The sequence below is a fragment of the Scaptodrosophila lebanonensis genome, unplaced genomic scaffold (genome assembly GCF_003285725.1).
Source record: "Scaptodrosophila lebanonensis strain 11010-0011.00,11010-0021.00 unplaced genomic scaffold, SlebRS2 tig00000085-arrow-pilon, whole genome shotgun sequence".
Classification (NCBI taxonomy): Eukaryota; Metazoa; Arthropoda; class Insecta; order Diptera; family Drosophilidae; genus Scaptodrosophila; species Scaptodrosophila lebanonensis.
This window is the reverse complement of record NW_022060564.1, coordinates 4970892-4998238: the sequence shown is the minus strand read 5'-3', so window position 1 is coordinate 4998238 and position 27347 is coordinate 4970892. Positions and strand designations below refer to the sequence as shown.

Sequence of the window (27347 nt, the reverse complement as noted above, 5' to 3'; positions counted from 1 at the left end):
AATGACTAATTTTAATGAGTAATAAAAACTTAGCTAATTGCCACAGAAAATTAGTTTCATGCAACGATTTTAATGGAAGTTTGACATTTTCAGGCATAGTCGTAAGCAGGCAAGTTGATTTGCTGTAGAAACACTGTATATCGGCCAGAATTTGGAATATATTCGTGAAACGCTGATTCAATGATTTAATGATAGTGATATGAATAAAGAAATATAGAAAAGCGATGTTAAAAATGGGTGGAAAAGCATGACAGTTCTGATGGAGTTCTTATCCGAAACTTAAAGTTAAAAAAGGGTTTATTAGGTTTGTGTAAAGAATGTAACAGACAGAAGGAAGTATCTGCCAACCCGATTATATATATTATTATATTATATTATTATATATATTCCTATATTTATATACTATACAGTAAATACGAATTTGTTTTTTATTTTTTTATATTTTTTTATAGCGTACTGTCTTGTTGCCTTATATTTTTCTATTGAAAGAAATTGTTAATTTAATACGGAGAGTGTGGGCTAAGATAATGATATAATTGTTTGTTTAAAAGTTTTAAAACGTTATTTTAAGTTTTAAGACAAGTATTTAATCAAACAGCAATTCTTCAATCAATATGCATATTCTCTAAAGTTGCGGATTTCCTAATTTGTTATTTATTTACAAAAGCTGTATAAGTTGCTTATAGAATTCGACTATAATTTATTTCTTTGCCTATCCATTTATTCATTGACAAAGAAAGCTGTGGTTAAAGAAAAACAATACCAGAGGGAACTTGAAAAATAGGAAAACTACAATAATATCAAATGCTATCTAGAGAGTCCAAGTCTGCAATTCATTTGAGAATGTTTTCGTATGCAGCCCTGCGACAAATTTGATTAAAACACTTCAAAAATTCGTAGAGCATAAAATGCAATGCTAATCACACCGTAGAGCACATGCGGGTTTAGTAATATTTTAAATATGGCACGGTACACAATGGTTCAGTTACAGTTACGGCTTCTAGTGCTGCTATCTATAATAGCTATAATCATATTCTCGAGTATCCCAAAACTGGGAAACGTTGGCGATGTCAAAAGCTCAAATATGCCGATGATCAAAGCGGATGGTGATCAAAAATTCTTCGTTAAGACTCGAACATGTCGAATGCCCTATGTTGATCCCCTCAATGCCGATGCCATGAAAATCTACAAGCCAATTGAATTCATACCGTGCACCAACCAATCAGATTTGGTTTCGGTGCTATACGACAACAGTCTGCAGCGTTATGTGCTGCGGATAAATACGGAGGTGGCCCATCAACTGCTAAATTCCAACCGTATTGGGTATAAATGCTATTACAACAAGATCTGCTATGGAAATCAAACGGAGACTTATGATACGTAATAATATAGCAACAAAAGTGGAATGTGTACGACAAAATGGTCAATTTTAATTATACCCTATACCCATAGGGTAAAAAGGGTACATATGGAAGCATCTCCGACACCTTAAAGTAAATATATTCTTAATCAGCATGACGAGACGAATCGATCTAGAAATGTCCGTCTGTCTGTCCGTCTGGATTTTGGAAACGGCTGAGCGCACATTAACCAAACTTGCTATGTGGATGCTCCTAGTCCCTAGGCATTACGAGTTTATTTATTTTGTAAAATTTTTCCCACACTTAAGGCTAAATGAACCAAACCTTGTACACGTAATGTTTATGAAATTGTCAATTTTTATTTTGAATTTCATTCAATCCTGTCAATTCTAAGAAAAGTACCAGTACTACGCCCACAAATTGCTGCATCAAGTGCGCTCTTCTTCTTCTATTTGCTTCTACTAGGGGCGTATATGCCTGGGTACAGGGTATTTCAGTGTCGGGCTTGCTCGACTGTAGCGCTCTCTCTTGTTAAATTATTCGTTGAGACGCTAACTCGAAATATCACACAATTGATTATTTTTTACGTACCGCTCCTTACTATTAAAAACGCAGGCCCCATACTACCTATCACGTCTATACTATATATTGTCTTTCAGTTTGGGGCCAGTCCGACGGTTGAGACAGAACTTTGTAGTTCCGTTACATATCGAGGGTCTGTTATTGAAGTGTGTAGTGCCAGGAAAACCTTCTTGGGTTCTTCAACGAGATGCCTATATGTTCATACAGTATAGACGGCAATTGAATGCTGCGAAGAAGAATAAGAAGAAGAAACACAAACCAGAACAACCACGTAAGGCCAGCGTAATAATGTATGGAATCGATACTGTGTCGCGCATCAACTTACGACGAACCATGCCTATGGTGTACAAGTTTCTGCAGCGACGCGGTTGGTACGAAATGCAGGGATATAATAAGGTCAGACGATACGATACATACATATATAGTTCATTTCATTTAAATTAAAAATGTATATGCTTAGGTGGAGGACAATTCGTTTCCGAACATATTGGCTTTACTCACCGGCTATTTGCCAAACTCGGCCAAGAAGCATCTGTGCGATACAGACTTTCGTGGTTGTTTGGACAAGTTGCCGTTCATATGGAACGATTTCAAGAAAGCCGGCTATCTGACTGCGTACGCCGAGGATATAAGCGTGTCTAACACATTTAGTTATACAAAGCCTGGCTTTACAAAGAAGCCCACCGACTACTATTTTCGACCATTTTTGAAAGCTCTGGAGAGATATACTAGAAGATATAAGTGCCCCAGCTGCTATATGACTTATTGCATGGGTCGTCGTTTGGTTAATAGCTATATATTCGACTATTGTCGGCAATTCATGCAGCGCTATGTGGCAGAGAGACCGATTTGGGGCATGTTCTGGTCCAATCATATTGCTCATGACGATTTCACAATGCCGGCCAGCATGGAGCTCAAAATTTTGCAAGACCTGCTCAATTTTAGTGCAGATGGCGCCTTCGAGCACACCATTATGATATTCTTTTCGGATCATGGGGCTCGCTTCGGACCCTTGCAATCACTGCCAGAAAGCTATCTGGATGAGCGTTTACCAATGATGTTTATTTATTTGCCACCATGGTTCCGACGCAGATATCCACAGTATGCCCAAGCTCTGTCCAGTAATCAGCATCGGCTGAGCTCGACTTTCGATTTGCACAACACACTCAAGCACATCATTCAATTGGGCAGCAACTCCCCAGAGCCGAGGGCCCAATCCTTCGATTGTCCCACCTGCCAGTCATTGTTTTATCCAGTGATGGAGAATCGCACGTGTCCGGATGCGGGCATATCGGAGCACTATTGCACATGCGATCCGTATAGAGAGATCAAGGAGGATTGGGGCAAACGCATAGCACCAAGGGTTCTCGATATTATCAATAAATATCTTGTGGACCAGGGGAAGGCACATAAATGCGTTCACTTAACGATTCATGAGATAATGAAGACTGAAATCAAAATGGATATCGATTCGTTGGATCAGGTGCCACAACTAGAGACAGCTGTCTACCGTACAAGGTTCACTACTCAGCAAAATTTGGCAGAATTTCATGCCACCGTTGTGTTCAACAACATTACGGAGCAGGTTCAGGTCGATGTTGAGACAATCAGTCGCACAAAAGTCTATGGTTACGACTCGAAATGTATAAAGGAAACCGATAGGATCGTGAAATTTTTCTGCATATGTCCCAACAGTTTAAAAAAAATCCCTGTAAATACTTAGAAACAAATTCCGCTGATAAACATAATTGGGACTTGTCAGGATTTGTCCATTTTGTTTATAAATATTTTGACTGTCCGAATATAGCTTCAGTATATTTAAGATTTTTATAAACGAAAGAATTGATTTCCTGCTATGTCCCAATTCTGTTATTTTAGTAATGAGAACAATAAAATAAAAAAACAAACGATTTCTTCACACTACAAACAAACACTTGGGCCCCTTCATTTAGGATGAATTTATCGTAGCTCTCCAATTATTTTTGATAACTTCAGCACAACTGGACTCCATGGAAGCTATTCATTGGAGTGCGACTTGAATATTCATAATAGTATTTTTTGTTGCTTTGCAACTCTTCGGAAATATTTAACATTTTTCAGTCCGTTTCGAATATTTTTCCAAAGGTATTCTATTGGGTAAAGGTCCAGCTATTATGTAGGCTACTCCATAATAGTAAGTTTGGGGAATCGAAACTCCTGCTTTGTTGCTTTCTTTGGGGTGCGTTTCGGGTGAAAAGTCCAATAGAAGCACAGAAGAGAAGTTCCGAAACAAATGTGACCATTCTATTACCAGATGAGACAAAAGACGTACAGTTCGATAAAGAGTGGGCTAAACCCCCTCGTAAGCAGCAGCAGCTTCCCACTAAGACGGAGGAGTACGGAGGTCTAGAAAGGCATTGGACCTTTGGCTAAAATAATGGGCATTAAATATATTGAAAACCATCTAATCGTTTTCGAAATGAAGCTATGAAGGAGATCTCCTAACCAAACTTTTTTATTTTGATTGAGCATCTTTACCTGTATTTCCCCCTTTCGATATTATAGCCATCATTCAACATTCGACATGTCTCGAGTTGATATCAGTGCTTGTGTAAAAGGGGAAAGAGTTGAATATGACGCTGTCTCTGGGGACTCTTCCCCCATCCAAATATTGCTGAATGGAAACGTGAACGAACGAGCTGATATCTGTGGTTCTAGTCTTCGCAATCGTATGTTGTCGAAGCTATGACGTTATAAGTATAATACGTCATGAGCTCGTTGCCATATGCACTTTTCTACGAACTATCACCAAGTTTTCAATTAAACTTGAACTTCAGCGATACAACACTTTATCAAAACACACACGTACACGCACACACTTGCCATTTTCACAAGAACTACATAATTATACATATATACCTCCGATTGAGCGTTTTATTCCGTCTGGTTGACGGGTGCTATGAAATGTTACTGTTTCAGGCAACAACCACATGAGGGAATGGCAGAACAGATATTGGACGAAGTGTAAAATATAATTTATAAAATTATAGTTATAAATAAACTATATACATTTGGAGGATTAAATCGAAATAATTGTCAAATATTCACACATTTCTTTGATTAATACCTAAGGTATTAGATTTCATTTTCTTCTTTGTTCCCATTTTTAGCTAGTTTTTAATTATTTACAAGCTTCTCTCTATTAAGTTTTTTCTTTTTATATTGGTAGATCTATTGAGGTCTATTGGGTCATAATTATCCAACTACAAGTATTATCCCATTGGATTAGATTTCTCCTACTTAGGCCTTACTAGCTTAATAGGTTTTTTTTTTATAATTTTTACATATTCTTTTCCTATGTAGACAGTCAATGACATAAATATAAATAAATAAAATTTTATTTAAAACATAATATTTAACACTTGTCTTGTAAATAAAGCTGGATTTAAGTAGAATCAGAAATTGAAGAATGAATACCCAAGTAGTGACGGTTAATTCATCAACAAGTAAGCGGGGTATAAATTAATTAATTATACAAGATGGAATTCATGACGTCTGCTCTTTGTAGCAATTACTTAATTATAATAATTGTATTTTGTTTCATAACTTGTGCTTGTGTCCATCAAGTGCTTATGTTGGGTCTAGTTTTTTGTTTAAAAAAGCTTTTCAACATATTGCTTTTTACTAAAGTGAAGGGGTGCATCTAGTTCTGTTTTTACACGGCCTTTTTTTATACGGTTTTGACTTAACACGGTTTGAAAATTGTAAATTGTATTTATGATTACACGACATTATTCTATTTAGCAGGATTTAAAATAACAGATGACTTTTTCTGGAACCATTCTATCGTATAAAAACTGAATTAGGTGTATACATACAAGTATATTGTTTGTTGAATGAATATTTCTAAAAGGAAGAAATGCTACTAGATTTGGTAAAAAATAATTATATATGACCAACTCCTTCGGTTAATTATTTAATAATTTTGTGAAACAAAGTTTTTTCAGTCTTGGAAGAAATAGCAGGGAATATAGCTTCAGCATAGCCGAAGAAGTCATTTTAGTTTGTTGTACTTATAGATAGGCACGAGAGTCGTTAAAAGGTAGTCGACAACTGATAATGACTATTTGAAGCAGCATGTTCTGCATCCAGAACATATAGAGCAGGTGTTTAATGTCGGTCGTGAATATTAGAAGACATATTAGTATATTCAGTTGAATTCGATTCGTCGCCGGAGTCGAACATGAACGTGCGCTTCAAACTTGCCCATCCGTTGAACAAATTGTTTTGGCTCTGTCTCCTTACATTGGTCTATTTTGTATTCTTTGTGCCATTTAGGAGTCGCGAAAAAATGAAAAGCAAACATATAGATTTCCAATCAGAGAGTGATGAGAGTGAGATTTCAAACGATATTGAATATAGCTATGATATTGATGAGGCGATAGAAAACGAGTCTCCACCTCAATATTTTGTGTTTAATTCGAAATGCAAAATGCCTTACGTGGATCCTTTTGCGCCCGAGGCCCGGGAGATATTCAAGCCGCTACCGTTTGAAACGTGCTCCAATGAATCGGATCTCGTGACACCCGTTTTTGATATGAATCGGCAACGCTATGTGCTGCATATAAATGAGAGTCTGGCCGCACATTTGCTTAAGTCTAAGGATGCCGATTATTATTGCTTTTATACGGAAGTCACGCGTGACTCATCGGATGACAGCTATAAAATGTAATGTTTAAAATAAGTAGATAAACTCAAAAAGAAGCCACACATCTTTTATTAGAAGATTCAAATATTCTTAAGAGTTCGTTTTATGAAATATCGAGAAAGTGTTCACACTTAAAATCGATTTTAATAGAGTATACGTACGTTTTGAATTCAAAGTGTCTGTCCGTCTGTCCGAATGAACGGCTGGATTACGCAAACGGCTGACCGCACATTGACCAAAACTTGGTATATAAACATTCCTAGTCACCAGGCAACACAAGTTTATTTTATTTTTTAATGTCTCCCCTTGCCGCGCTACAGAATTTCGTCAATACTCTCCATAATTCGAAAGCTACAAGTATTGCATACGTAATTTATGTATAATTCCCTACCTTTGTTTTTAAATTCATTCAAATCGAAACGTTGGTTAGTGAAACAATTTCACCTTGGATCTATGCCCACAAACTGCAGGACGGAGTTCGCTCTTCCTCTTCTTTTTGATATATCTTAGAGTCAGATATCTGTTTGGATACAGATTATTCCACTGTCGGACTTGCTCTCGTTGTAGTTAATTTTATTGTTTTTATATTTGATTTAATTACAGAATATTCGAACAATGAATAGAATAGAAATATAATATCAAAATACTTGTATTCATGTGTACCACTCGATTTTTTTTTCACTGCATAGATTTTAGGCATTTATACTAATTCAAAAGACAAAATAAGTTCAAGAAAGTCTTTATTCCTTTTGGAATAAATTCAAAACACAATGCAGATCCAAATCGCGATGTCCGCTTGTCCATTTAAGGAGCTATTGTGTTGAACCTTTGTACTTCTTTTTGCTGCACATCGATGTCGATATGTCGATACTGACAATATCCTATATCCTATCCTATCTATTGTAATCGTTATTAGCTTTCCGCTTGCCTTTTGTCCTGCAAGGCGTTAAATTAAATTCTGGAGTCAGTCGTGTGTTTGGTGAATGACACTTAAAGTTCAATGAAAAATTAAATGAATTTATTTATTAAAACATACATACATGAAGCTATATATCTTCATTTTAAAAAATGCAATTGATAAACAAACTTTAGAACCTTTTGTTTGTAAAGGTATTGGGAATGTTGTGGTTAAAGCTGATTATTGAATAAATTAAACAAAAAACTAAACAATTGTTTCTAGTTAAAAATATAGGCATAGAAGACCAACAGATTGATTTATAAGTAATTCGAACTATTAGGAATCACTATATTTTGAATTGCTCAGTAAAGTCTACTATATTTAGCAGACGAAGGTAATTTTGAAGCTCGTCGTGTTAATTAAATACAAGTATTTATTTATAAATTTTTTTTGTAATTCTTTAATGTTTAGTTTAGGTCTGTCCTAGCTTGGAATATTACTAAATTTGTATGATAACCTTGACAAGTTTTAATCATATGATTAAAATATGTAGTGAGTCATGACCTGAATTATAACATTAGGTTATAAAGTTTCATATACTTAGCGTTCATAAACAATGTTGTGGCTTGTACTTTCAGGGCTTCGCCGCAAATATATTTCTCACAAGACTATGTCGTGCCTTTGCATGTGGAAGCGATGATAGTCCTGTGCCATCGTATGTCCAACGAATCGGACGTATTGCAGCACGACGCCTTCTCCCTTGTACAGCCCATTGGGCGTCCAAGGGCAACACCAAGGCGGAAGCCAAGTGTCCTTATGTTTGGCATCGATAGCACTTCTCGCATTAATTTGAGAAGAACTATGCCAAAAGTCTATAAGTATCTGACACGTTGGGGCTGGTATGAGATGCAAGGCTACAATAAGGTTTGTATTCCGTTCCCAAAAGTCAGAGCCATACTTATCCCTACAATGAAAAATTAGAGGAAGGTTTTTGAAGAGTAAATTATATATGTTGTATTATATTTTGAATTACTTTAAAATTTTTATTTTATTTTCTCCTTATTTGATAGAATTTTGTAAAGTTTTTATAAATTTATATTTTAGTTCCTTTCTTGGACGCTGAAATGTTCATAAAGGACAGCTTTGAGACATTCCGGAGGTGTCTGAATAAATACATTGATCATTGAAACCAATTCAGGATGCTTAGATAATAGAAAAAAAATATAGAAAGCATTAATTAAAAAACATACGAGAAAGTATAACACAATTTAGCAGGGATCGCAAATAATGATTATTATTTTTGTTTTTTGTTTTTTTCACAACAAAATCATTCAATACTTTTTTGAGGATTATCTATGCATTTTCACCATGATTTATAAATTTTAATTTTTATTCATTCGCTCACAATTTAATGATTAATTTTGAGTTTTACTTAAAGAAAAACTTAAACCTCTAAAATAATGCTTTGAGTTATATTTTTGTCGAATCAAAAATAATGATTATTGGTTAATTTCTTAAGTAAAACTCAGAATTAAGCGTTAAATTGTCAGCGATGGAATAAATTTAATAAAAGAATCATTATTTTGTAATTTTTTTAATAACACTTTTAATTTGGTGTTCATCATCATCATGTATTTACAACATACAAGTATTTCCACGAATTGTTCTATCTTCTAATAAGACTATGGAAAAGAGAATTAAAACGGTGTCTTTCGACTGTAGGTAGCCGACAACACATTTCCCAACCTGATGGCCGTACTAAGCGGTTATACGCCAGATACCGCTAAGGAGCAAGTGTGCGATACAGATGATCGGGAGTGTCTAAACAATTTTCCGTTTATCTGGAAATACCTAAAGAATGCCAGCTACTTGACGGCGTATGCGGAAGATATAGCCGGTATGAACACATTTAATTATTTGAAGCCGGGCTTCAAGGATCCACCCACTGATTACTATCTGCGCCCCCTTTTGACTGCCATCGAGTCGAAGATGGAGTCGAAGAAATGTGCCGACTGCACATTGGATTATTGTGTTGGCCGCCGATTGACGAGCAGCTATGTCTACGATTTTTGCAGACAGTTTGCACAGCGCTATATTAATGAGCAGCCCATTTGGGGTCTGTTCTGGTCGAATAGCTTTAGTCATGACGATTTTGCATTGCCATCGAAAATGGAGCAGAAAATACTTCAGTACCTGCTGGACTTTGAGAGCGATGGGGTCTTTGAGGAGAGCATCTTCATATTTTTTGCGGATCACGGCACACGTTTCGGAAGCTTGTCCTGTTTGACGAGCGGCTTCCTGGACGAACGTTGGCCAATGCTGTTCATTTACCTACCGCCCTGGTTTCGTCGCCAGTATCCGCAATATGCCAAGGCTCTGGCTCTCAACCGCAATCGATTGAGCTCCAACTATGATCTCCACAACACACTTAAGCACATCATTGAAATTGGGGGGACTCCAGATGGCCGAGAGCTGCCCAAGGCTTACGATTGCCCAAAATGCCATTCTTTATTTTATCCCCTAAGTGAGCAACGTAATTGTGCAGATGCTGGTATACTCGAGCATTGGTGCACCTGTGAGCCATATAAAAGGATTGAGGGCAAATGGGGCACACGATTGGCCCCATTGGTCATCGACCGAATGAACGAATATTTAGCTGGAAAAAATTTATCCACTCTGTGTTCTAGCTTAAGTCTTAGCTATGTACATAGAATCGAGATTAAGTATGGCTTAGATATTGATTGGCACAATGAGATGCCAAGACTTGATGTGGCTAACTATCGGATAAAGTTCAAGGTGCAACAAAATAGTGCGGACTTTATGGCAACGTTTGTGTTTAATAATATTACGGAGAATATTGATTTGAATGTAGAGACTATAAGTCGCACGAATTCGTACGAGGAGGACTCGACCTGTTTAGAAGATAAAATTGCTAAATTATATTGTATATGTAAGAGTGATCTGCGACCTTAGCGAATTCTAGAATAATCACGTCAAGCCCTATCTTAACAATTTGTCTATGACGTACATACTACATTTGTTTTAAATTAGTAACACTCTCTAATGTATGCATTACATCTGAATGTTATGGTTGAAAATACAGCTCTTTGGTTTAGTTATAAATATGTATCTCAAGTGTAAAGTGCTTATGACTGTTCTGGGACTAGTTCTGGGGTCGTCAGCTTTTAAAAAAAATGAATCGGGACAGCTGTACTTTGTGAATAGTGCGAAATGTCAAATGCCATATATCAATCCGTTTACATCTGAAATACTGGCAGCGATGAATATAAATGAGTTTGAGAATTGTACTGACGACAAAGATTTGATCAGCAGTCAATACGATTTTGATCTTCGGCGATATCGTCTCGATATACACGCAAATTTGACCAAAGCCTATCTAAATAGCACCGGACATAAGACCATAACCTGCAGCTATCGGGAAATCAAACGGGATACGAAAGCTAGAGTACCCGACAACACTTATATGTAAGTAAAAATAATTGTAATGCGGCTTTCCATAAATTTCGAGCGATTTCATTTTTAGCGAATCGAAAAAATATCACTTGGCGCCGCATACGATTGTGCCCATCAATACGGAGTTTATGATAACCAAGTGTTATATGCGAAATCGAACGACTGTGTTGAGAAAAGTGCAAGAGGATGCCTTCAGTTTTGTGCAGGACAAACTGACGCCTGAAAGGATAAAGCGCTATGCGAAGGAGAGGGAACGAAAGCCCAGTGTTCTTATAATGGGCCTGGATTCCGTTTCTCGCATTAATTTTCGACGCACCATGCCGAATATGTTTAAATTCGTCAACGAGCAGGGCTGGCACGAAATGCAGGGCTTCAACAAGGTGGGCGACAATACTTTTCCCAACCTATTGCCCGCACTCACGGGCTACTCAGAGGAGGGCTCCCTGGCCCTTTGTAATGTGTCTGAGGTGAATTGTCTGGATCGCTTACCCTTCATATGGAAGAACTACAAGCGGGCCAATTATTTGACTGCCTATGCCGAGGACTGCAGAGATCTTTCCACATTCAATTATCTGAAGCCGGGTTTTGTCCAACAACCCACCGATTATTATTTGCGACACTTTCTTACGGCACTCGAGGATAAGTTTAGTTTGAGGAAACGCTTTGGAAACGTCTATTGTGTGGGCCGAGATCTGAGCTTCAATTATGTCTTTGATTTCGGTCTCCAGTTTGTGCAGAGATTTATCAACGAAACCCCTATCTTTGGATTTCTGTGGAGTAATAGCTTTACGCACGATTACTTTGATGCGCCCACCGCTTTGGACGACCACTTCTTGGACTATATGAAGAAATTTAAGGCCGCCGGACTATTCGAAAGTTCGATTGTTGTTCTAATGAGCGATCACGGCCATCGCTATAATACACTGAGACGTGCTCGCTCCGGCTATTTAGAGGAACGATTGCCCATGATGTTTATTTACGTTCCACCGTGGTTTCGAAAGAAATATCCGCATTTGGTGGCCAATTTAGCTGGGAATCGAAATCGTTTATCCTCAAACTTTGACTTCTACATGACTCTGCGGCATTTGCTTCAACTCGACAGCAAGTCGATGGCGGAGATAAACCCCAAGCCGCCTCAGTGCTCTACCTGTCAGTCCCTCTTATTCGAGGTGCCCTTCAATCGCAGCTGCAGGGAAGCTGGCATTGAGGAGCACTGGTGCAGCTGCCAGCCCTCGGAGACCATAACTAAGGCTTCCTATGCCCGACGCATTGCTCTAGCCGTAGTCAGGGATATGAACAAGCAACTGCGATTGCAGAAATTGACAAACTTGTGTCACGATTTCATGCTGAAACATTTGCACAAATTGGACAGGAAGCAGATATTGGCCACCGACGAAGGACCTAGCAACGCAAATGAAAGCTACTATATCGTTAACTTCAAGACGCGACCGAACTCGGCGCATTTTGAGACGACAGTGAGGTATAATAACCTTACAGGGGCCATACAAATGAACATCAATGCGATAAGTCGCCTGAACTCGTATGCAAAGGATGCCAAGTGCCTTGAACAGAAAGTAGCCAAGAAGTACTGTATATGCAAGGATAGCGTGCGCAAAAAAAAACGGCAACACCTAAATAGAACATATAGGGTAGACTGAGCATCAGTGTTGCCAACTTTTTAGAAGGAAACAAGAAAGAAATGCTAAAGTCGAGCAGGCTCAACTCTTAAATACCCTATACCACCCCACAACAAAATAAATTATTTAATAATAATTAATAAAAACTAATAATAAACTATTAGTTCCAGCTCTAGTAGTACTAGTTCAGTATGTTAGTTATGTGTTCTTCAAAAACGCTCAATCTGTGCTATTGCATTTTTTAAGAAAGTGAATTTATTGGATAATAATTAATAAAAACTAATAATAAACTATTACAATAATATCTAATAAACACTAAATAAAAACTAATAATAAACAATTGTTGCAGTAGCACTTGTACTAGTTCTAGTAGTAATTTATTACTAGTACTACTATGCCACGATTTACCAATTACAATCATAGAACTGAAAGCAAACATTTTCAAAATTAAAGTAATAATAAAAACTTATCAATTAATTAAAATAGTAGTACTAGTTAGTAGTACTAGTTCTAGTTCAAAATTTAAAGTAATAATAAAAGCGTATTAATTAAAATAGTAGTACTAGTTCTAGTAATACTAGTTGAGTACTATTATCAACTCTTAAATACCCTATACCACCCAACAACAAAATAAATTATTTTATAAATAATTAATAAAATACAAGTAATAGTATGTACTTTAGTTATGTATTCTTCAAAAAGGGTCAATCTGTGCTATTGCGTTTTTTAAGAAAGTGAATTTATTGGATAATAATTAATAAAAACTAATAATAAACTATTACAATAATATCTAATAAACACTAAATAAAAACTAATAATAAACAATTGTTCCAGTAGCACTTGTACTAGTTCTAGTAGTAATTTATTACTAGTACTACTATGCCACGATTTACCAATTACAATCATAGAACTGAAAGCAAACATTATCAAAATTAAAGTAATAATAAAAACTTATCAATTAATTAAAATAGTAGTACTAGTTAGTAGTACTAGTTCTAGTTCAAAATTTAAAGTAATAATAAAAACGTATTAATTAAAATTATATGTACTTTAGTTATGTATTCTTCAAAAAGGGTCAATCTGTGCTATTGCGTTTTTTAAGAAAGTGAATTTATTGGATAATAATTAATAAAAACTAATAATAAACTATTACAATAATATCTAATAAACACTAAATAAAAACTAATAATAAACAATTGTTCCAGTAGCACTTGTACTAGTTCTAGTAGTAATTTATTACTAGTACTACTATGCCACGATTTACCAATTACAATCATAGAACTGAAAGCAAACATTATCAAAATTAAAGTAATAATAAAAACTTATCAATTAATTAAAATAGTAGTACTAGTTAGTAGTACTAGTTCTAGTTCAAAATTTAAAGTAATAATAAAAACGTATTAATTAAAATTATATGTACTTTAGTTATGTATTCTTCAAAAAGGGTCAATCTGTGCTATTGCGTTTTTTAAGAAAGTGAATTTATTGGATAATAATTAATAAAAACTAATAATAAACTATTACAATAATATCTAATAAACACTAAATAAAAACTAATAATAAACAATTGTTCCAGTAGCACTTGTACTAGTTCTAGTAGTAATTTATTACTAGTACTACTATGCCACGATTTACCAATTACAATCATAGAACTGAAAGCAAACATTATCAAAATTAAAGTAATAATAAAAACTTATCAATTAATTAAAATAGTAGTACTAGTTAGTAGTACTAGTTCTAGTTCAAAATTTAAAGTAATAATAAAAACGTATTAATTAAAATTATATGTACTTTAGTTATGTATTCTTCAAAAAGGGTCAATCTGTGCTATTGCGTTTTTTAAGAAAGTGAATTTATTGGATAATAATTAATAAAAACTAATAATAAACTATTACAATAATATCTAATAAACACTAAATAAAAACTAATAATAAACAATTGTTCCAGTAGCACTTGTACTAGTTCTAGTAGTAATTTATTACTAGTACTACTATGCCACGATTTACCAATTACAATCATAGAACTGAAAGCAAACATTATCAAAATTAAAGTAATAATAAAAACTTATCAATTAATTAAAATAGTAGTACTAGTTAGTAGTACTAGTTCTAGTTCAAAATTTAAAGTAATAATAAAAACGTATTAATTAAAATTATATGTACTTTAGTTATGTATTCTTCAAAAAGGGTCAATCTGTGCTATTGCGTTTTTTAAGAAAGTGAATTTATTGGATAATAATTAATAAAAACTAATAATAAACTATTACAATAATATCTAATAAACACTAAATAAAAACTAATAATAAACAATTGTTCCAGTAGCACTTGTACTAGTTCTAGTAGTAATTTATTACTAGTACTACTATGCCACGATTTACCAATTACAATCATAGAACTGAAAGCAAACATTATCAAAATTAAAGTAATAATAAAAACTTATCAATTAATTAAAATAGTAGTACTAGTTAGTAGTACTAGTTCTAGTTCAAAATTTAAAGTAATAATAAAAACGTATTAATTAAAATAGTAGTACTAGTTCTAGTAATACTAGTAATACTAGTTCTAGTAGTACTAGTTGAGTACTATTATCAACTCTTAAATACCCTATACCACCCAACAACAAAATAAATTATTTTATAAATAATTAATAAAATACAAGTAATAGTATGTACTTTAGTTATGTTTTCTAGTACTAGTTCTAGTAATACTAGTAATACTAGTTCAGGTAGTACTAGTTGAGTACTATTATCAACTCTTAAATACCCTATACCACCCAACTAGTAGTTACTAGTACTAGTAGTACTAATTATAATTCTAATTCTAGTACTAGTTAGTAGTACTAGTTCTAAATTTAAAGTAATAATAAAACGTATTAATTAAAATAGTAGTACTAGTTCTAGTAATACTAGTAATGCTAGTTCTAGTAGTACTAGTTAGTACTAGTTAGTTCTAGTAGTACTAATGACTAATAATAAACTATTACAATAATATCTAATAAACACCTCCGGCTAAATGGAAATAAATTAATTAAAATAATAAAATAAAATAATAATATCTAATATCTATCTATCTATGTGCCACGATTTACCAATTACAGTCATATAACTGAAAGCAAACTATTACTAGTACTAGTAGTACCAGCTACTAGTACTAGTATTACTAATTATAATTCTAATTCTAGTAGTACTAGAACTAGAACTGGTCTAGTAGTAGTAGAACTAGAACTGGTCTAGTATTAAGAATATTTAGAATGACTAATAATAAACTATTACAATAATATGTAATAAACTACTAATACTAGTATTACCAGTAGTACTAGTAGTACCAGTTCTATTACTAGTACTAGTAGTACTAATTCTAATTCCAATTCTAGTAGTACTAGTTCTAGAACTGGTCTAGTAATAAACTATAATAAACTATTACAATAATATCTAATAAACTACTAATACTAGTAGTACCAGTAGTAGTAGTAGTACTAGTCTTAGCTGATCAAGAATATATATATATGGGGTCTGCCACGCCTCCTTCTGCCTGTTACATTTTCAGCTCTCAGTTAAGATTTCGTGCTTTGAGAACTTTGCCAGATTTACACAAAAATTCGAGGCCATAAAATGTTGGGTCGTTTAATCAACAAATATCGCAAACACACCCTAATTGCTTTCCTGCTTATACTGATCTTTATATTGGTCAATCAACAGAGCTACGATCCCAAAATTGATGCAACAACACCAATCGAATTACTACTCGCATCGCCAGCGTTAAAAGCCAGCAATGCAACAACAACAAGTGGCTTTAAGACTCAAGAGGCCCAAATCAATCCGTCGAATAGGTCTTTCTATGTGTTTAGCAAGAATTGCAAGATACCGCAACCCAATATCTATGCCGAGGAGATTATGTCCATGCTGCGTCCAGAACTTGACATACAATGCACAAAAGAGCCCGATTTGGTCAGTTTGAGGTTTAATGTGACTACAAGGCTATATAGTCTGCACATAAATATGGAAGTGGGCGCACAGCTTAAGCCGAATATATCGCAGTTCGCTTGTTTCTACCACGAAGTCTTTCGTGCGGGCAATGACTCATATAGTGGGTTAGTATTGGGATCGGGAATAGTTTAAGCAGAGGCACTTTTCAAGTAGTTTCTGCTTTGTATCGGCCTCTTACATCAACAGCTTGAAGAATGTGACTCTGTCCTCCTAATAGATAATTCCCCTGCTTTTTTTGTAGGACGCGCGGTCCGAGATATTTTTTACAGGATGAATCCGTGCCACGGCATATACAAGGCCTTATAGTGCAATGCCACGAGTTGCACAAGCCCCTTAATGTTATACAACGCGATGCCTTCGCCTTGGTGCAGTTTCCCGCCAGCCATGAGAAGCCGGATCGGTTGCGCGACACTTATCCCAGCATTATTATACTGGGCATCGATAGTATGTCTCGTATGCACTTCAAACGAACCATGCCCGAGACTGTGAAGTTTGTCAGCCAGCCGGGTTGGTATGAAATGGAGGGTTACAACAAGGTCGGCGATAATACCCTGCCTAATCTGTTGGCCCTGCTCACAGGTCGTACGCCTCATCAGTCGCTAGACATATGTAATGTTAAGAAGCCGGGCTGTTTCAATCAATTAGTCTATCTGTGGAATCATTTCAAGAACGCCGGATATTTGACTGCCTACGCCGAAGATATTAGCAGCATAGACACCTTCAATTACCTCAAACGGGGCTTCGATCGCCAGCCGGTTGACTTCTATTTACGACCATTTATGATGACTGTTGAGTTGGCCATGACGACCCTGAAGCATTTCGGCTATCCGTTCTGCATTGGCCGACGTCTCAGCTTCTACTATGTGTATGAGTTTTGCGAACAAATGGTAAAGCGCTTCATTTCCGAAACCTATAGACCGATCTTTGGACTCTTCTGGACAAATAGCTACACGCACGAAAGCTACACGGGTGCGACCATCCTAGATGACAAGTTTGCCGGCTTTTTGCGTCGATTCAAGAAGCTCGGTCTATTTGATCATTCGATTGTTATACTGCTGAGCGATCATGGCTATCGTTACGGACCGCTTGTGGAACTTAAAGATGGGTATTTGGAAGAACGCCTACCAATGCTCCACATATACCTGCCACCCTGGTACAGAGCAAAGTATCCGAAAGTTTCGCGAGCGTTGCGCGAGAACCGCAATCGCTTGAGCTCGGTCTATGATCTGCATCTGGCTCTCAAGCATGTCCTTATTCAGTTGCGTCCTGGCATCGAGTTCGACCGCGATGTTGGTTGTCCAAAATGTCGGCCCTTGTTCAAGAAATTGCCACGCGATCGCAGCTGCGAGGATGCGGGCATCAAAGAGCACTGGTGTACCTGCCAGCCATACGCGAAAGTACAGCCCGAGTTCTTTATGGAATATCTGGCCAAGATGGTGGTCTATCGCATAAATAAGCTGATGCGAATGAAGCAGTATGAGAATATCTGTTATCGCCTGCAGTATTCGCGTCTTGATATGGCCGAGCGTAAACTGCATTTTGATGATGGGGGCAACGTGATTGGAGCGCCCCAAGGCGTCGAGTCCTATCGCCTGAAATTCGACACTACTGCTAAAGCCCCACAGACCAGTTTGAAGAAGCTCGTCGCCAAATTCCGAGTTACGATCAAGTGTAACAGAGATCATTTGAATGGCGTGAAGATTCACTTGCCATTCATAAGTCGTCTGGACTCATATCAGAGTGAGACGAGTTGTGTCCACGAACGTATAGCCAAGAAGTTTTGCTTCTGCATGGACGCAGGAGCGGCGAACTTGGCCAAAAATACAAGCCAAGAATTGGAGGATACCTCGCTTTTCCATGAGGACGAGTATGATTGAGGTGTTAAGTACGAGACTTTTGATTTATTTCAGGGATATAATAAAGATGATGACAAGATTTAATTGACACTACAACGTTACTAGCTTGTGTGGTAGGCAGCAGAGCTCCACTTTGAGTCCACGCTAGTGACGAAGTGCCTCTTTATATAAAATATTTATTGCTACATATCAAGAGAAAGGAATAAAATTATTGTTTCATTGCACAAAGTATTGTTATTACTTATTTGAGCCCACCCTAGTGACGAAGTGGTATTATACATTATATAGAATATACAGGAAGAAATAAAATGATTGTTTCGTTGCACAAAATATTGTTCTTCTTTTGAGTTCACCTAGTGACGAAGATGCAATATAAACTACCTTTTAATATAGAATACATATCAAGAGAAAGAATCAAAATTACGGTTTCGTTACACAAAGTATTGTCTTGCATAATCCTGATCATAATAAAAGTATTAATTTTCTATGGAAAGATAGTTTTATTTTTCACGTTTAAGCTACATAGTAGTCTGTTACACATTCCCTATTTTTAAACAACACAAAAGCAACAAAATCCTCTGAATCAAAGATGATAAGAAAGCGTACATTGCTCCAAATACGCAAATACGCGCTCATCTTCTTCGTTCTACTACTCATCTTTATATATTGCAATCACTATCGTACAAAGTCCGAAGATGACAATCTGGAGAGCTTTCCCCAGCAATCTACGCAGCTCGACCATAGGATTGTACCCTCGCCAACCAAACGTCGTCCGCGCATCTATGAGTTGGCAGAAATGCAGAGCTGGGGTCCCCATATGCGACGGATAATATTTGATGAAGAAGAAACAGAGAACTTGGCACCATCACAGATAATTAGCAGCAGCTTACAGAAGCACACCACACTAAAGATAGAAGCAGCAATTCCTCTATTGGCCCCAGACGAGTCAACATCCCGAGCACATAAGCCAAAGAGCTACTATGTAGATAGTCGTAGGTGCAAAATGCATTATCCAGATCCATTCTCCTCGGAGGTGCTTGCCATATACCGTCCATCAAAGTTCAAATCGTGCTCCAACCTAACCGATGTGATCAATGTAGAGTTCGATGCGGATCATCAGCAGTATAGGCTACATGTTGATCAAAAGCTAGTGCCTAAATTAGTTCCAGGACTGACGTCCTATGCCTGCTATTATCGTGCCGTGACTAGAGCCCCAGACGAAAATGATAGTGGATTTAGCGAGTAAGTAAGGCTAATGTGTTTAATCTAAGGTGTGTAGGGCGTACGGGTTGATGAAAATACCTGCACTTTTCGGAATGTTGTGTATTTAAACTTTATTTTCAATTATAGATCATATTTTCCATTTCTCTGTTCTGAGAATGGAATTGGGAGTTCTAGTAGCTTAGAAATAATATTTTAAGAAACGAACTTATTGTTCCATTCGTTCTTCTCCTTTAATGATCTAAACCCAAAGACCTAGCTTAATTCCAAGATCGGTTTAATAAATCTATTTGGTACCATTTCTTCCATCTCTCTGTGCTGAGAGTGCAGCTGGAAGTTATAGTTATAGTAGTTTAGAAATAATCTCTTTGACATATGAACTTCTTAGAACAATTCGTTCTTCTTCTTCAATTCAAAAATCGGTTTAATGAAATTATTTGGGACCATCTTTTCTATCTCTCTCTGCTGATAGTGGAGCTGGGAGTTCTAGTTGTAGTTTAGAAATAATCTTTTTGAGAAGCGAACTAGTTGTTCTAGTTCTATTCGTACTTTTCTTTCACTGATGTAAGCCCAAAAACGTTGCTTAATTCAAAGATGGGGTCAATAAAACTATTTGGGACCGTCTATTTCATCTCTTTGTGCTGAGAATGCAGCTGGGAGTTCTAGTATTTTAGAATTTATCTTTTTGGGAAACAAACTAGTTGTTCTATTCGTTCTTCTCCTACAATGAGTGGCTCATTTGAAAGATCGGGTTTATACAACTATTTGGGAGCGCTTCTACGCCCCTTTTTGTTGACAAACAGTTCCCAATTAATTACGCTATGCCCTTAGAATACATCCACGGGTGTACTTCCAGCAAGATGTCCTGTTGCCCACCAACATGAGTGGCATAATTGTGGAGTGCCATGACGTCAACAATATCGATCGTATTATCCAGCAGGATGCCTTTCCTCTGGTTCAAGTGCGCAACCAAATCGATTTGAAGGTGAACCTAAGCTCAAGCTCCCCTCAGTCAACACCCACGATTGAGCGTCAGCCCAGTGTTATTCTGATCGGTCTGGATTGCATGTCGCGAATGAATTTTCAGCGCACTATGCCGGAGACGGCGAAGTTTGTTAAGCAACAGGGCTGGTTTGAAATGCAGGGCTACAATAAAGTTACGGACGGCACTCTGCCCAATTTATTACCCATACTGGCTGGCCTAAAAATGGGCGATCTGTGCTCTTGGCGCATGCCGGATTGCTTGGATCGTCAGCCGTGGATCTGGAAGGCGTACAAGGCGGCTGGCTATAGCACTGCGCTCGCAGATGATGTGCCAAGTGGTGGCATTTTCACGACATTTTCGCCGGGTTTCCTCCAAGTGCCCGTGGACCATTATCTGCACACCCTATTGCATGGAATTGCCGCTTTTATGAAGGTCTATATGCGTTTCGGGCACAGTTATTGCATCGGTCGCAGGCTTAGCATCAGTTATGTCTTTGAGTTCTGCACCCAATTCGTGCAGCGCTATATGGAGGAGCATGGCAGGCCAGTTTTTGGTTTATTTTGGACGGCCTCTTTCACGCACGATCATTACTACGGCGCCTCTAGTCTGGATGCCAAGTTTCTCGAATATATGCGTGTGCTGGAGGGACATCAGCTGTTCGAACAGGCTATAGTTGTGCTCTTCAGCAATCAGGGAGCACGCGTGGGGGAACTGGTGGAGCTGTCGGACGGTTTTCTGGAAGAGCGCCTGCCTCTGCTGCACATCTACTTGCCAGCCTGGTTTCGTAATGCCTATCCAAAATATGCCGAGGCACTGCAACTGAATCGCAATCGTCTCTGCTCCAATTTCGATCTGCACTACACATTGCAGCACATCTTGCAGTTGAATGCACACGAATTTTTCGAATTGCCTCCATTAGAAAAGTACCCGAGCAGTCGCTCCCTGCTTCATCCACTGCCTAAGGATCGCAGCTGTGAGGATGCCTATATACCAGAGCATTGGTGTACGTGCAATACTTTCATTTCGGTTCCCAAAACGGGGGAAATGTACCTCATGGCCAAGGTCGTTGTCTCACACATCAACGGCTATTTAATGAAGTTCTATTCGAATGCAACCTGCGAACGCTTGATGCTCTCCGATTTGGAGAAATGCGAACGCAAACTCATATTCGAGGAGGATGGCAGGGAGACGATGTACGGCAGCATTGCGACCTTCCGTTTGAGGTTCCATACCATTCCCTATGGCCGCTTCCAGGCTACGGTTTTTCACAATCGGGAAACGAAATTCTTGGAACGTATACACGTGCCAGACGTAAGTCGACTCAGCTCCTATCAAAATACCTCCAAGTGCGTGCAGGACAAGACAGCGAAGAAATTTTGCATTTGTCGTGTATATGTGCCGCCTCAAAACCAAACCACAGCATCACGCAAAGTCGACAAGACAGCTCTATAAATTATTGAAACGTAGCTATTGATTTTATACCGAGTATTTGTAAACAAAAATTCTGGTCGGCACTAAATTAAAGATAATTTTGCAAATTTGGCTAATTGTGACAAATGTTGTGAAATGTTTGTTTGTTGTATTTTAAATAAGAAATTCTTTATTAAACTTGCCAAAAAGTATTTTTATAAGCATTTGGAAAGGAGAAATGAGAAGTATAAATGGATATAGAGAAGTGGTTTCGTATTTCCAGCTCTATCTCTCTCGAGCTCGAAAGAAAAAAAACCTCTGTGTGTCAGTGAAGTGAAACTTTGTGGCTTTATTGAAATGATTTAATTGGAATTAATATTTTTGAAATTGGTAAGGAAAGTCTTTACTCAACAATGATTGATGGCTGAAAAAGAATGGCTAGAAAATGCCTATTTTATTTTATTTTATTTTATTTTATTTTATTTTATCGACAAACATACATAGCTGTCGATAAAAAAATCAAAACAATGCAGAATTTATACAAGATAAAACTAAAGAAAAACAAAGCCTATATAAATAATAGGCTAATAATCTAATAACGAATCCGACTCAGTGGAGGAATTTTATTTGCCAAACGGAGTTGTCGGTTATCGAAGAAAATGGCTAAAAACACAACTATCAGCATATAGAAAACGGCTAGAAAATTCTCTAAAAATGACTAGAAATCTCGCTAGAAAATCTGCTATAAATATCAAGTAATTCTACTAAAAGGCTAGAAAACTCACTAAAGATATTGAAAAATTCAGTTAAAAATTGATGCAAAAAAGGAAAGAAAATGTATACAAAATCGCTATAAATATATATAAAATGGATAAATAATCCGCTAATAACCAGAAGAACTACTGGAAACTGGCAAGAATATCCACTAAAAATTAAGGAAAAACAGCTAGTTAAAATAGTTAAAAACCCCCTTAAAAAAATTGATAGCTTTCCGCAGAGCCGCAGAAAACGCGGTTCTATTTCCATTTAAAATATTCTTGGAGTACATTCATCATTTAAATTTAAATTTAGCCTTTTATCATGCTATTGGTTTCGTCACCGAAAAGGTTGCGAACCAGCATTCAAAATGCTCACAAAAAAATAAATAAATATAACAATATATAAATAAATAATCTTCATTAGCATTTTGTATTAAACTTTCACCTTATTTTACAATATCGGGTATAATTTCAACACACCTTAGCCAATCCGTTAGCATGCTTCAATTAGGCTTAAATGATTGCCGACACGTTAGTGCTTCGTTTTGTCAGTTTGCTTTCAAATGTAACTGCATTGTGATGTCCTGTTTCTGGAGTGTGCTTCTCATTTCTGTAATACGAGTGCAGAGCCAAGTCCTTAATTACCAGGACACGGTCGTCATTGGAAATCAGACGCTGCCGAAAGCATTTGAGCCGCGCTACGACGTGAATACAGAGATGTGTCAAATGCCATATGTTGCCCCCGAAACACCGCAGATACGAGCGCTGCGTCCAAAGCACAGATCGAAGCTGCGCAGCTGCAAGTCCCTCGATCCTTTGGTCACTGTCAGCTGGAATCCGCAACACGGTCGCTATCAACTCAATGTGCAGAAGTCCGTGGCCAGGCAGTTGCTGGGCAAGTCGGCGCCAACAACCTTATGCCAATATCAACAAATACAGCGCGGCAAGTTGGCAGGAAAAAAGATAGATAATGGATACAGGTTAGTTCATGTGCAAAGAGAAGACTGCAATTTGAAAAGAATATCTGTTTGTGTAGACTACTGCATGGCATCCGGTTTAAGAACCATCAATTGGTGCCCCCAAATATACAAAGCATGCTGATACAGTGTGAGATTTTTGAAAATGCCAGTTACGTGACAGATCGTCTGCTTTTTAAAGACGGCCTGGCCTTTGTGCAGCCAAAGTTTCTGCAGTTGGAGCGACAAGCCGATGCCCATCGCCAGCCCAGCGTAGTCATGATTGGCATTGATTCGATGTCCCGGGCCAATATGCGACGTACCTTGCCACGCGTGAGTCGCTTTCTCAGTGGCAGCAGCAACTGGCATGAGCTGCAGGGTTTCAACAAGGTGGGCGACAATACGTTTCCCAATCTGCTGGCCACACTGACTGGCCACTCCATGGAGGACATTGTCCAGCTGTACTGTGATGTGAATAATCAGACGCATGTGGGCTGCATGGATAGTTTGCCTTTTGTGTGGAAGAATTTTAAATACGTAGGCTATACGACAGCAATGGCAGAGGATTGTGTGAAGATTAACACTTTTAATAACTATCGTCTTGGCTTTAAATATGCACCCGTCGATCATTATTTGCGCCCATTTTTGCTGGCCCTGGAGAATCATCTGCCAAAGTTCGACATCAGGGGCTTTAACCAATGTCTGGGTCATCGGCCGGGCATGCAATATATCTTTGAGTATTGCGCCAAGTTTGTGCAACGCTATCTGAAAAAGCAGCCTATGTTTGGTTTCTTCTGGACCAACAGCTTCTCGTCTGCCGATTATATCGGACCCTCGGCCTACGATCAGTTCTTGTACAACTATTTAACAAAATTTGAAGCAATGTCTCTTTATAACGAATCCATAGTGATAGTCTTTAGCGATCATGGCATGCGTTATGGCAACCTTATCAGACTGCCTGAAGGACAATTGGAGGAACGTCTGCCTATGCTCTTCATCTCGCTGCCACCGTGGTTCAAGCGTCAATATCCGCGATTTGCAAGCGCCCTGCAAACGAATCGCAATCGCCTGAGCTCGCACTTCGACCTTTACATGACCCTGAAGCATCTAACCATGTTGCCTGTGGCAACAGATCCTCAGCTCTTGCCCACTCCAAGTTGCAAGTATTGCCAGAGCTTGTTCTATGAGTTGCCGAAGGAACGCCGATGCCAAGATGCAGGCATCAAGGCGCATTGGTGTGCCTGCGAGAATTACGAGCTCGTGCCACTCAGCAGTTTGGTTCAGGACATGTGCCATTTCGTGGTAGGACGAATAAATCAGCTCTTGGCCTCGCACAATCTGACAAAAGTGTGCAGTCCCCTCCGTCTTTTCGGCATAAAACAATCGCAGCGGAAGCGCCGATCGCCAATGGATCCCCCAGATGTGACCTTCTATCGCGTACGTCTGGAGGTGTTGCCTAACAAGGCCATGTTTGAGGCAACTCTGCAGTACAGGGAGAAGTCCCAGACCATGGATATGGACATGGATTTCAGCCGTCTGACCACATTCAGTAGAGACTCTAACTGCATTCACAACAAGAACCTCAAAAAGTATTGTGTTTGTTACAAAAATATTAAAATTAATTGATCAAATTTAATGTTAGTTTTAACAAGAGATAACTCGACAACGAAATCGGAAACTTCCTCCACTAAATTATATGTGTTGATATCAACAGGGGAACGGCAAATTGTTTTGTAGACGGGCATGTTTATATCGTTTTTTCTTTTCATTCTGATTAAGAATATATTTACTTTAAGGAGCATCTCAGTGCTTTCTATTGCCTTCTTGCATACTCTGCGTATACTTAACATACAGCCCTTTTATCGTTTTTTCTTTTCATTCTGATTAAGAATATATTTACTTTAAGAAACACCTCAGTGCTTTCTATAGTCTTCCTACATACTCTGCGTATACTTAATATACAACACTATTTATGCTGCGGGTACAAGGTACGCAAATACTTATCTTGAATCCAGTTGTTAATTACAGGAACTTCTTTGTACAAATAGTTTACCTAAAACGAACTGCTCACGATGCAGTGCAGCAGCATAACAATGAGAAGAAAATTACAAATAAACAAACGAATTTTATGAATCAACAAACAAATTTGCGTGAGTATATTACTAATATCCATATATATATACATACGGCGGCCGCGAGAGCTGACTAACATAATTCTTGATTCTTTGATTTCTACTTTGCATTCTTAAAGAGAACATTCAGGGACGATAGCTGATTTACAGTTATGATTCTTGATTCTTTGCTTTCTCTTTTGCATTCTTAAGAGAGCATTCTGCGGGCACCTGCAGAGCAAGGCTCAGTTTTGCTTAAGTTGTTGAATGCGTCGCGTCGTCTTTTATTGCAGTTGTGGAAAAATAACAGAAAACTTTTAGTTTATATTTAAATTATTAGTAATATTAGTAAAAATTATATACAAACATGTAAATACACATAATTATGTGTAAAATGTGCATAATGTACATATGTATGTATGTTAAAAATTGTGTAATTGCCGCGCGATTTATGTGCATAACAGGCGTGAGAGCTAATTTACAGTTATTTTCCATTCTTAAAGAGAACATTAAGGCGCGAGAGCTGTGAGCTATGATTTTTGATTCTTTGCTTTCTCTTTTGCATTCTTTTGAGAGCATTCTGCGGGCAGCTGCAGAGCAAGGCTCAGTTATGCTTAACTTCTTGAATGCGCCGTGTTGTTTTTGTTATAGTTGCCGAAAACTAGTAATAGAAAACGTTTGGTTTATATTTTAAATATTAGTAAAATTATGAATAAACATACATAAACAAATGTATAATTGCCGCGCGATTTATGTGCTGTGTATGTGTGTAGGAGCGTGTGATTTCAAATCAATTGCGCAGTGCCTTTGTTTTGTTTTTAAGTGATTGTTAATGTGATTTAAATACATATGTTTTTGAAGGTTGCCAATATCAAAATGTGATTTACGTGTTCAGTTATCAGTCCAAATGAGCATCGAGATCTGTTCATTAATTAATGCCCATACAAAGAGCAAGCTAAATTCTATGAGGTCCGCAAGGTAAGGTAAAAGAAAGTGTTTTGACTTAAACAACAAATATTTTAATAATAGCAAATTCTTTTCTACTGTCGATCTAGTTCGATCGATATCTTCATCCTTCTTCCTTTATCTCTCTCCCTGTATTTACAAAGTAGAGCTGGGCTTCCCAAAAAGAAGGCAGCGTTTTCACTCTTCCTTTTTCTCCGGTGGAGTTTTCTCGACAATACTTAAGTTATTGTGTGTTTTCATTTTGCCTTTTATTAAAAGGCACCTTTTTATTAATAAGCACTTTTTATCTTATACATAAATTAATTTCTCTTCTTAATACAATTACAAATATTTAAGCCTTTTCAATGCGACTTGCCATTATTTAGTTTTGTCAAATAGATATTTACTACTTTGACTATTCCTATAAATCTAATAGAAACTCTAGTTCGAGTGCAAAATGTCGCTATGCAAAATATCGCTT

At 37.3% G+C, this 27347-nt stretch overlaps 6 protein-coding genes across 8 annotated transcripts; all 6 read left to right on the top strand.

Moving 5' to 3' along the window:
• The first annotated feature begins 1050 nt into the window (after positions 1–1050).
• Positions 1051–3822, top strand: LOC115626479. Its single transcript, XM_030521866.1, has 3 exons — positions 1051–1380; positions 2021–2339; positions 2404–3822. Exons 1-3 carry the CDS (start codon positions 1085–1087, stop codon positions 3664–3666), a joined length of 1878 nt encoding a protein of 625 aa, XP_030377726.1. The 5' UTR covers positions 1051–1084; the 3' UTR covers positions 3667–3822.
• Positions 3823–6159: 2337 nt separating this feature from the next.
• Positions 6160–10653, top strand: LOC115626357. The gene is made up of 3 exons (XM_030521708.1): positions 6160–6650; positions 8167–8452; positions 9251–10653. The coding sequence occupies exons 1-3, from the start codon at positions 6166–6168 to the stop codon at positions 10499–10501; spliced, it is 2022 nt and encodes a 673-aa protein (XP_030377568.1). The 5' UTR covers positions 6160–6165; the 3' UTR covers positions 10502–10653.
• Positions 10654–10745: 92 nt separating this feature from the next.
• LOC115626465 lies at positions 10746–13244 on the top strand. Its single transcript, XM_030521847.1, has 2 exons — positions 10746–11014; positions 11073–13244. The coding sequence occupies exons 1-2, from the start codon at positions 10767–10769 to the stop codon at positions 12658–12660; spliced, it is 1836 nt and encodes a 611-aa protein (XP_030377707.1). The 5' UTR covers positions 10746–10766; the 3' UTR covers positions 12661–13244.
• A 2975-nt stretch (positions 13245–16219) lies between these two features.
• On the top strand, positions 16220–18568 carry LOC115626460. Of its 2 annotated transcripts, none has more exons than XM_030521840.1 (2): positions 16220–16728; positions 16866–18568. In XM_030521840.1, the coding sequence occupies exons 1-2, from the start codon at positions 16250–16252 to the stop codon at positions 18499–18501; spliced, it is 2115 nt and encodes a 704-aa protein (XP_030377700.1). In that variant the 5' UTR covers positions 16220–16249; the 3' UTR covers positions 18502–18568. The 2 variants fall into 2 exon arrangements, with proteins under 2 accessions (XP_030377700.1, XP_030377701.1); XM_030521841.1 differs by having other exon boundaries at positions 16710–16728; positions 16842–18568.
• Positions 18569–19047: 479 nt separating this feature from the next.
• Positions 19048–22308, top strand: LOC115626404. 2 transcript variants are annotated; one of them, XM_030521768.1, is made up of 2 exons: positions 19048–19722; positions 20533–22308. In XM_030521768.1, the coding sequence occupies exons 1-2, from the start codon at positions 19070–19072 to the stop codon at positions 22136–22138; spliced, it is 2259 nt and encodes a 752-aa protein (XP_030377628.1). In that variant the 5' UTR covers positions 19048–19069; the 3' UTR covers positions 22139–22308. The 2 variants fall into 2 exon arrangements, with proteins under 2 accessions (XP_030377628.1, XP_030377629.1); XM_030521769.1 differs by having other exon boundaries at positions 19626–19722; positions 20558–22308.
• A 1125-nt stretch (positions 22309–23433) lies between these two features.
• LOC115626590 lies at positions 23434–25436 on the top strand. Its single transcript, XM_030521973.1, has 2 exons — positions 23434–23834; positions 23891–25436. The coding sequence occupies exons 1-2, from the start codon at positions 23434–23436 to the stop codon at positions 25434–25436; spliced, it is 1947 nt and encodes a 648-aa protein (XP_030377833.1).
• The last annotated feature ends 1911 nt before the right edge of the window (positions 25437–27347 follow it).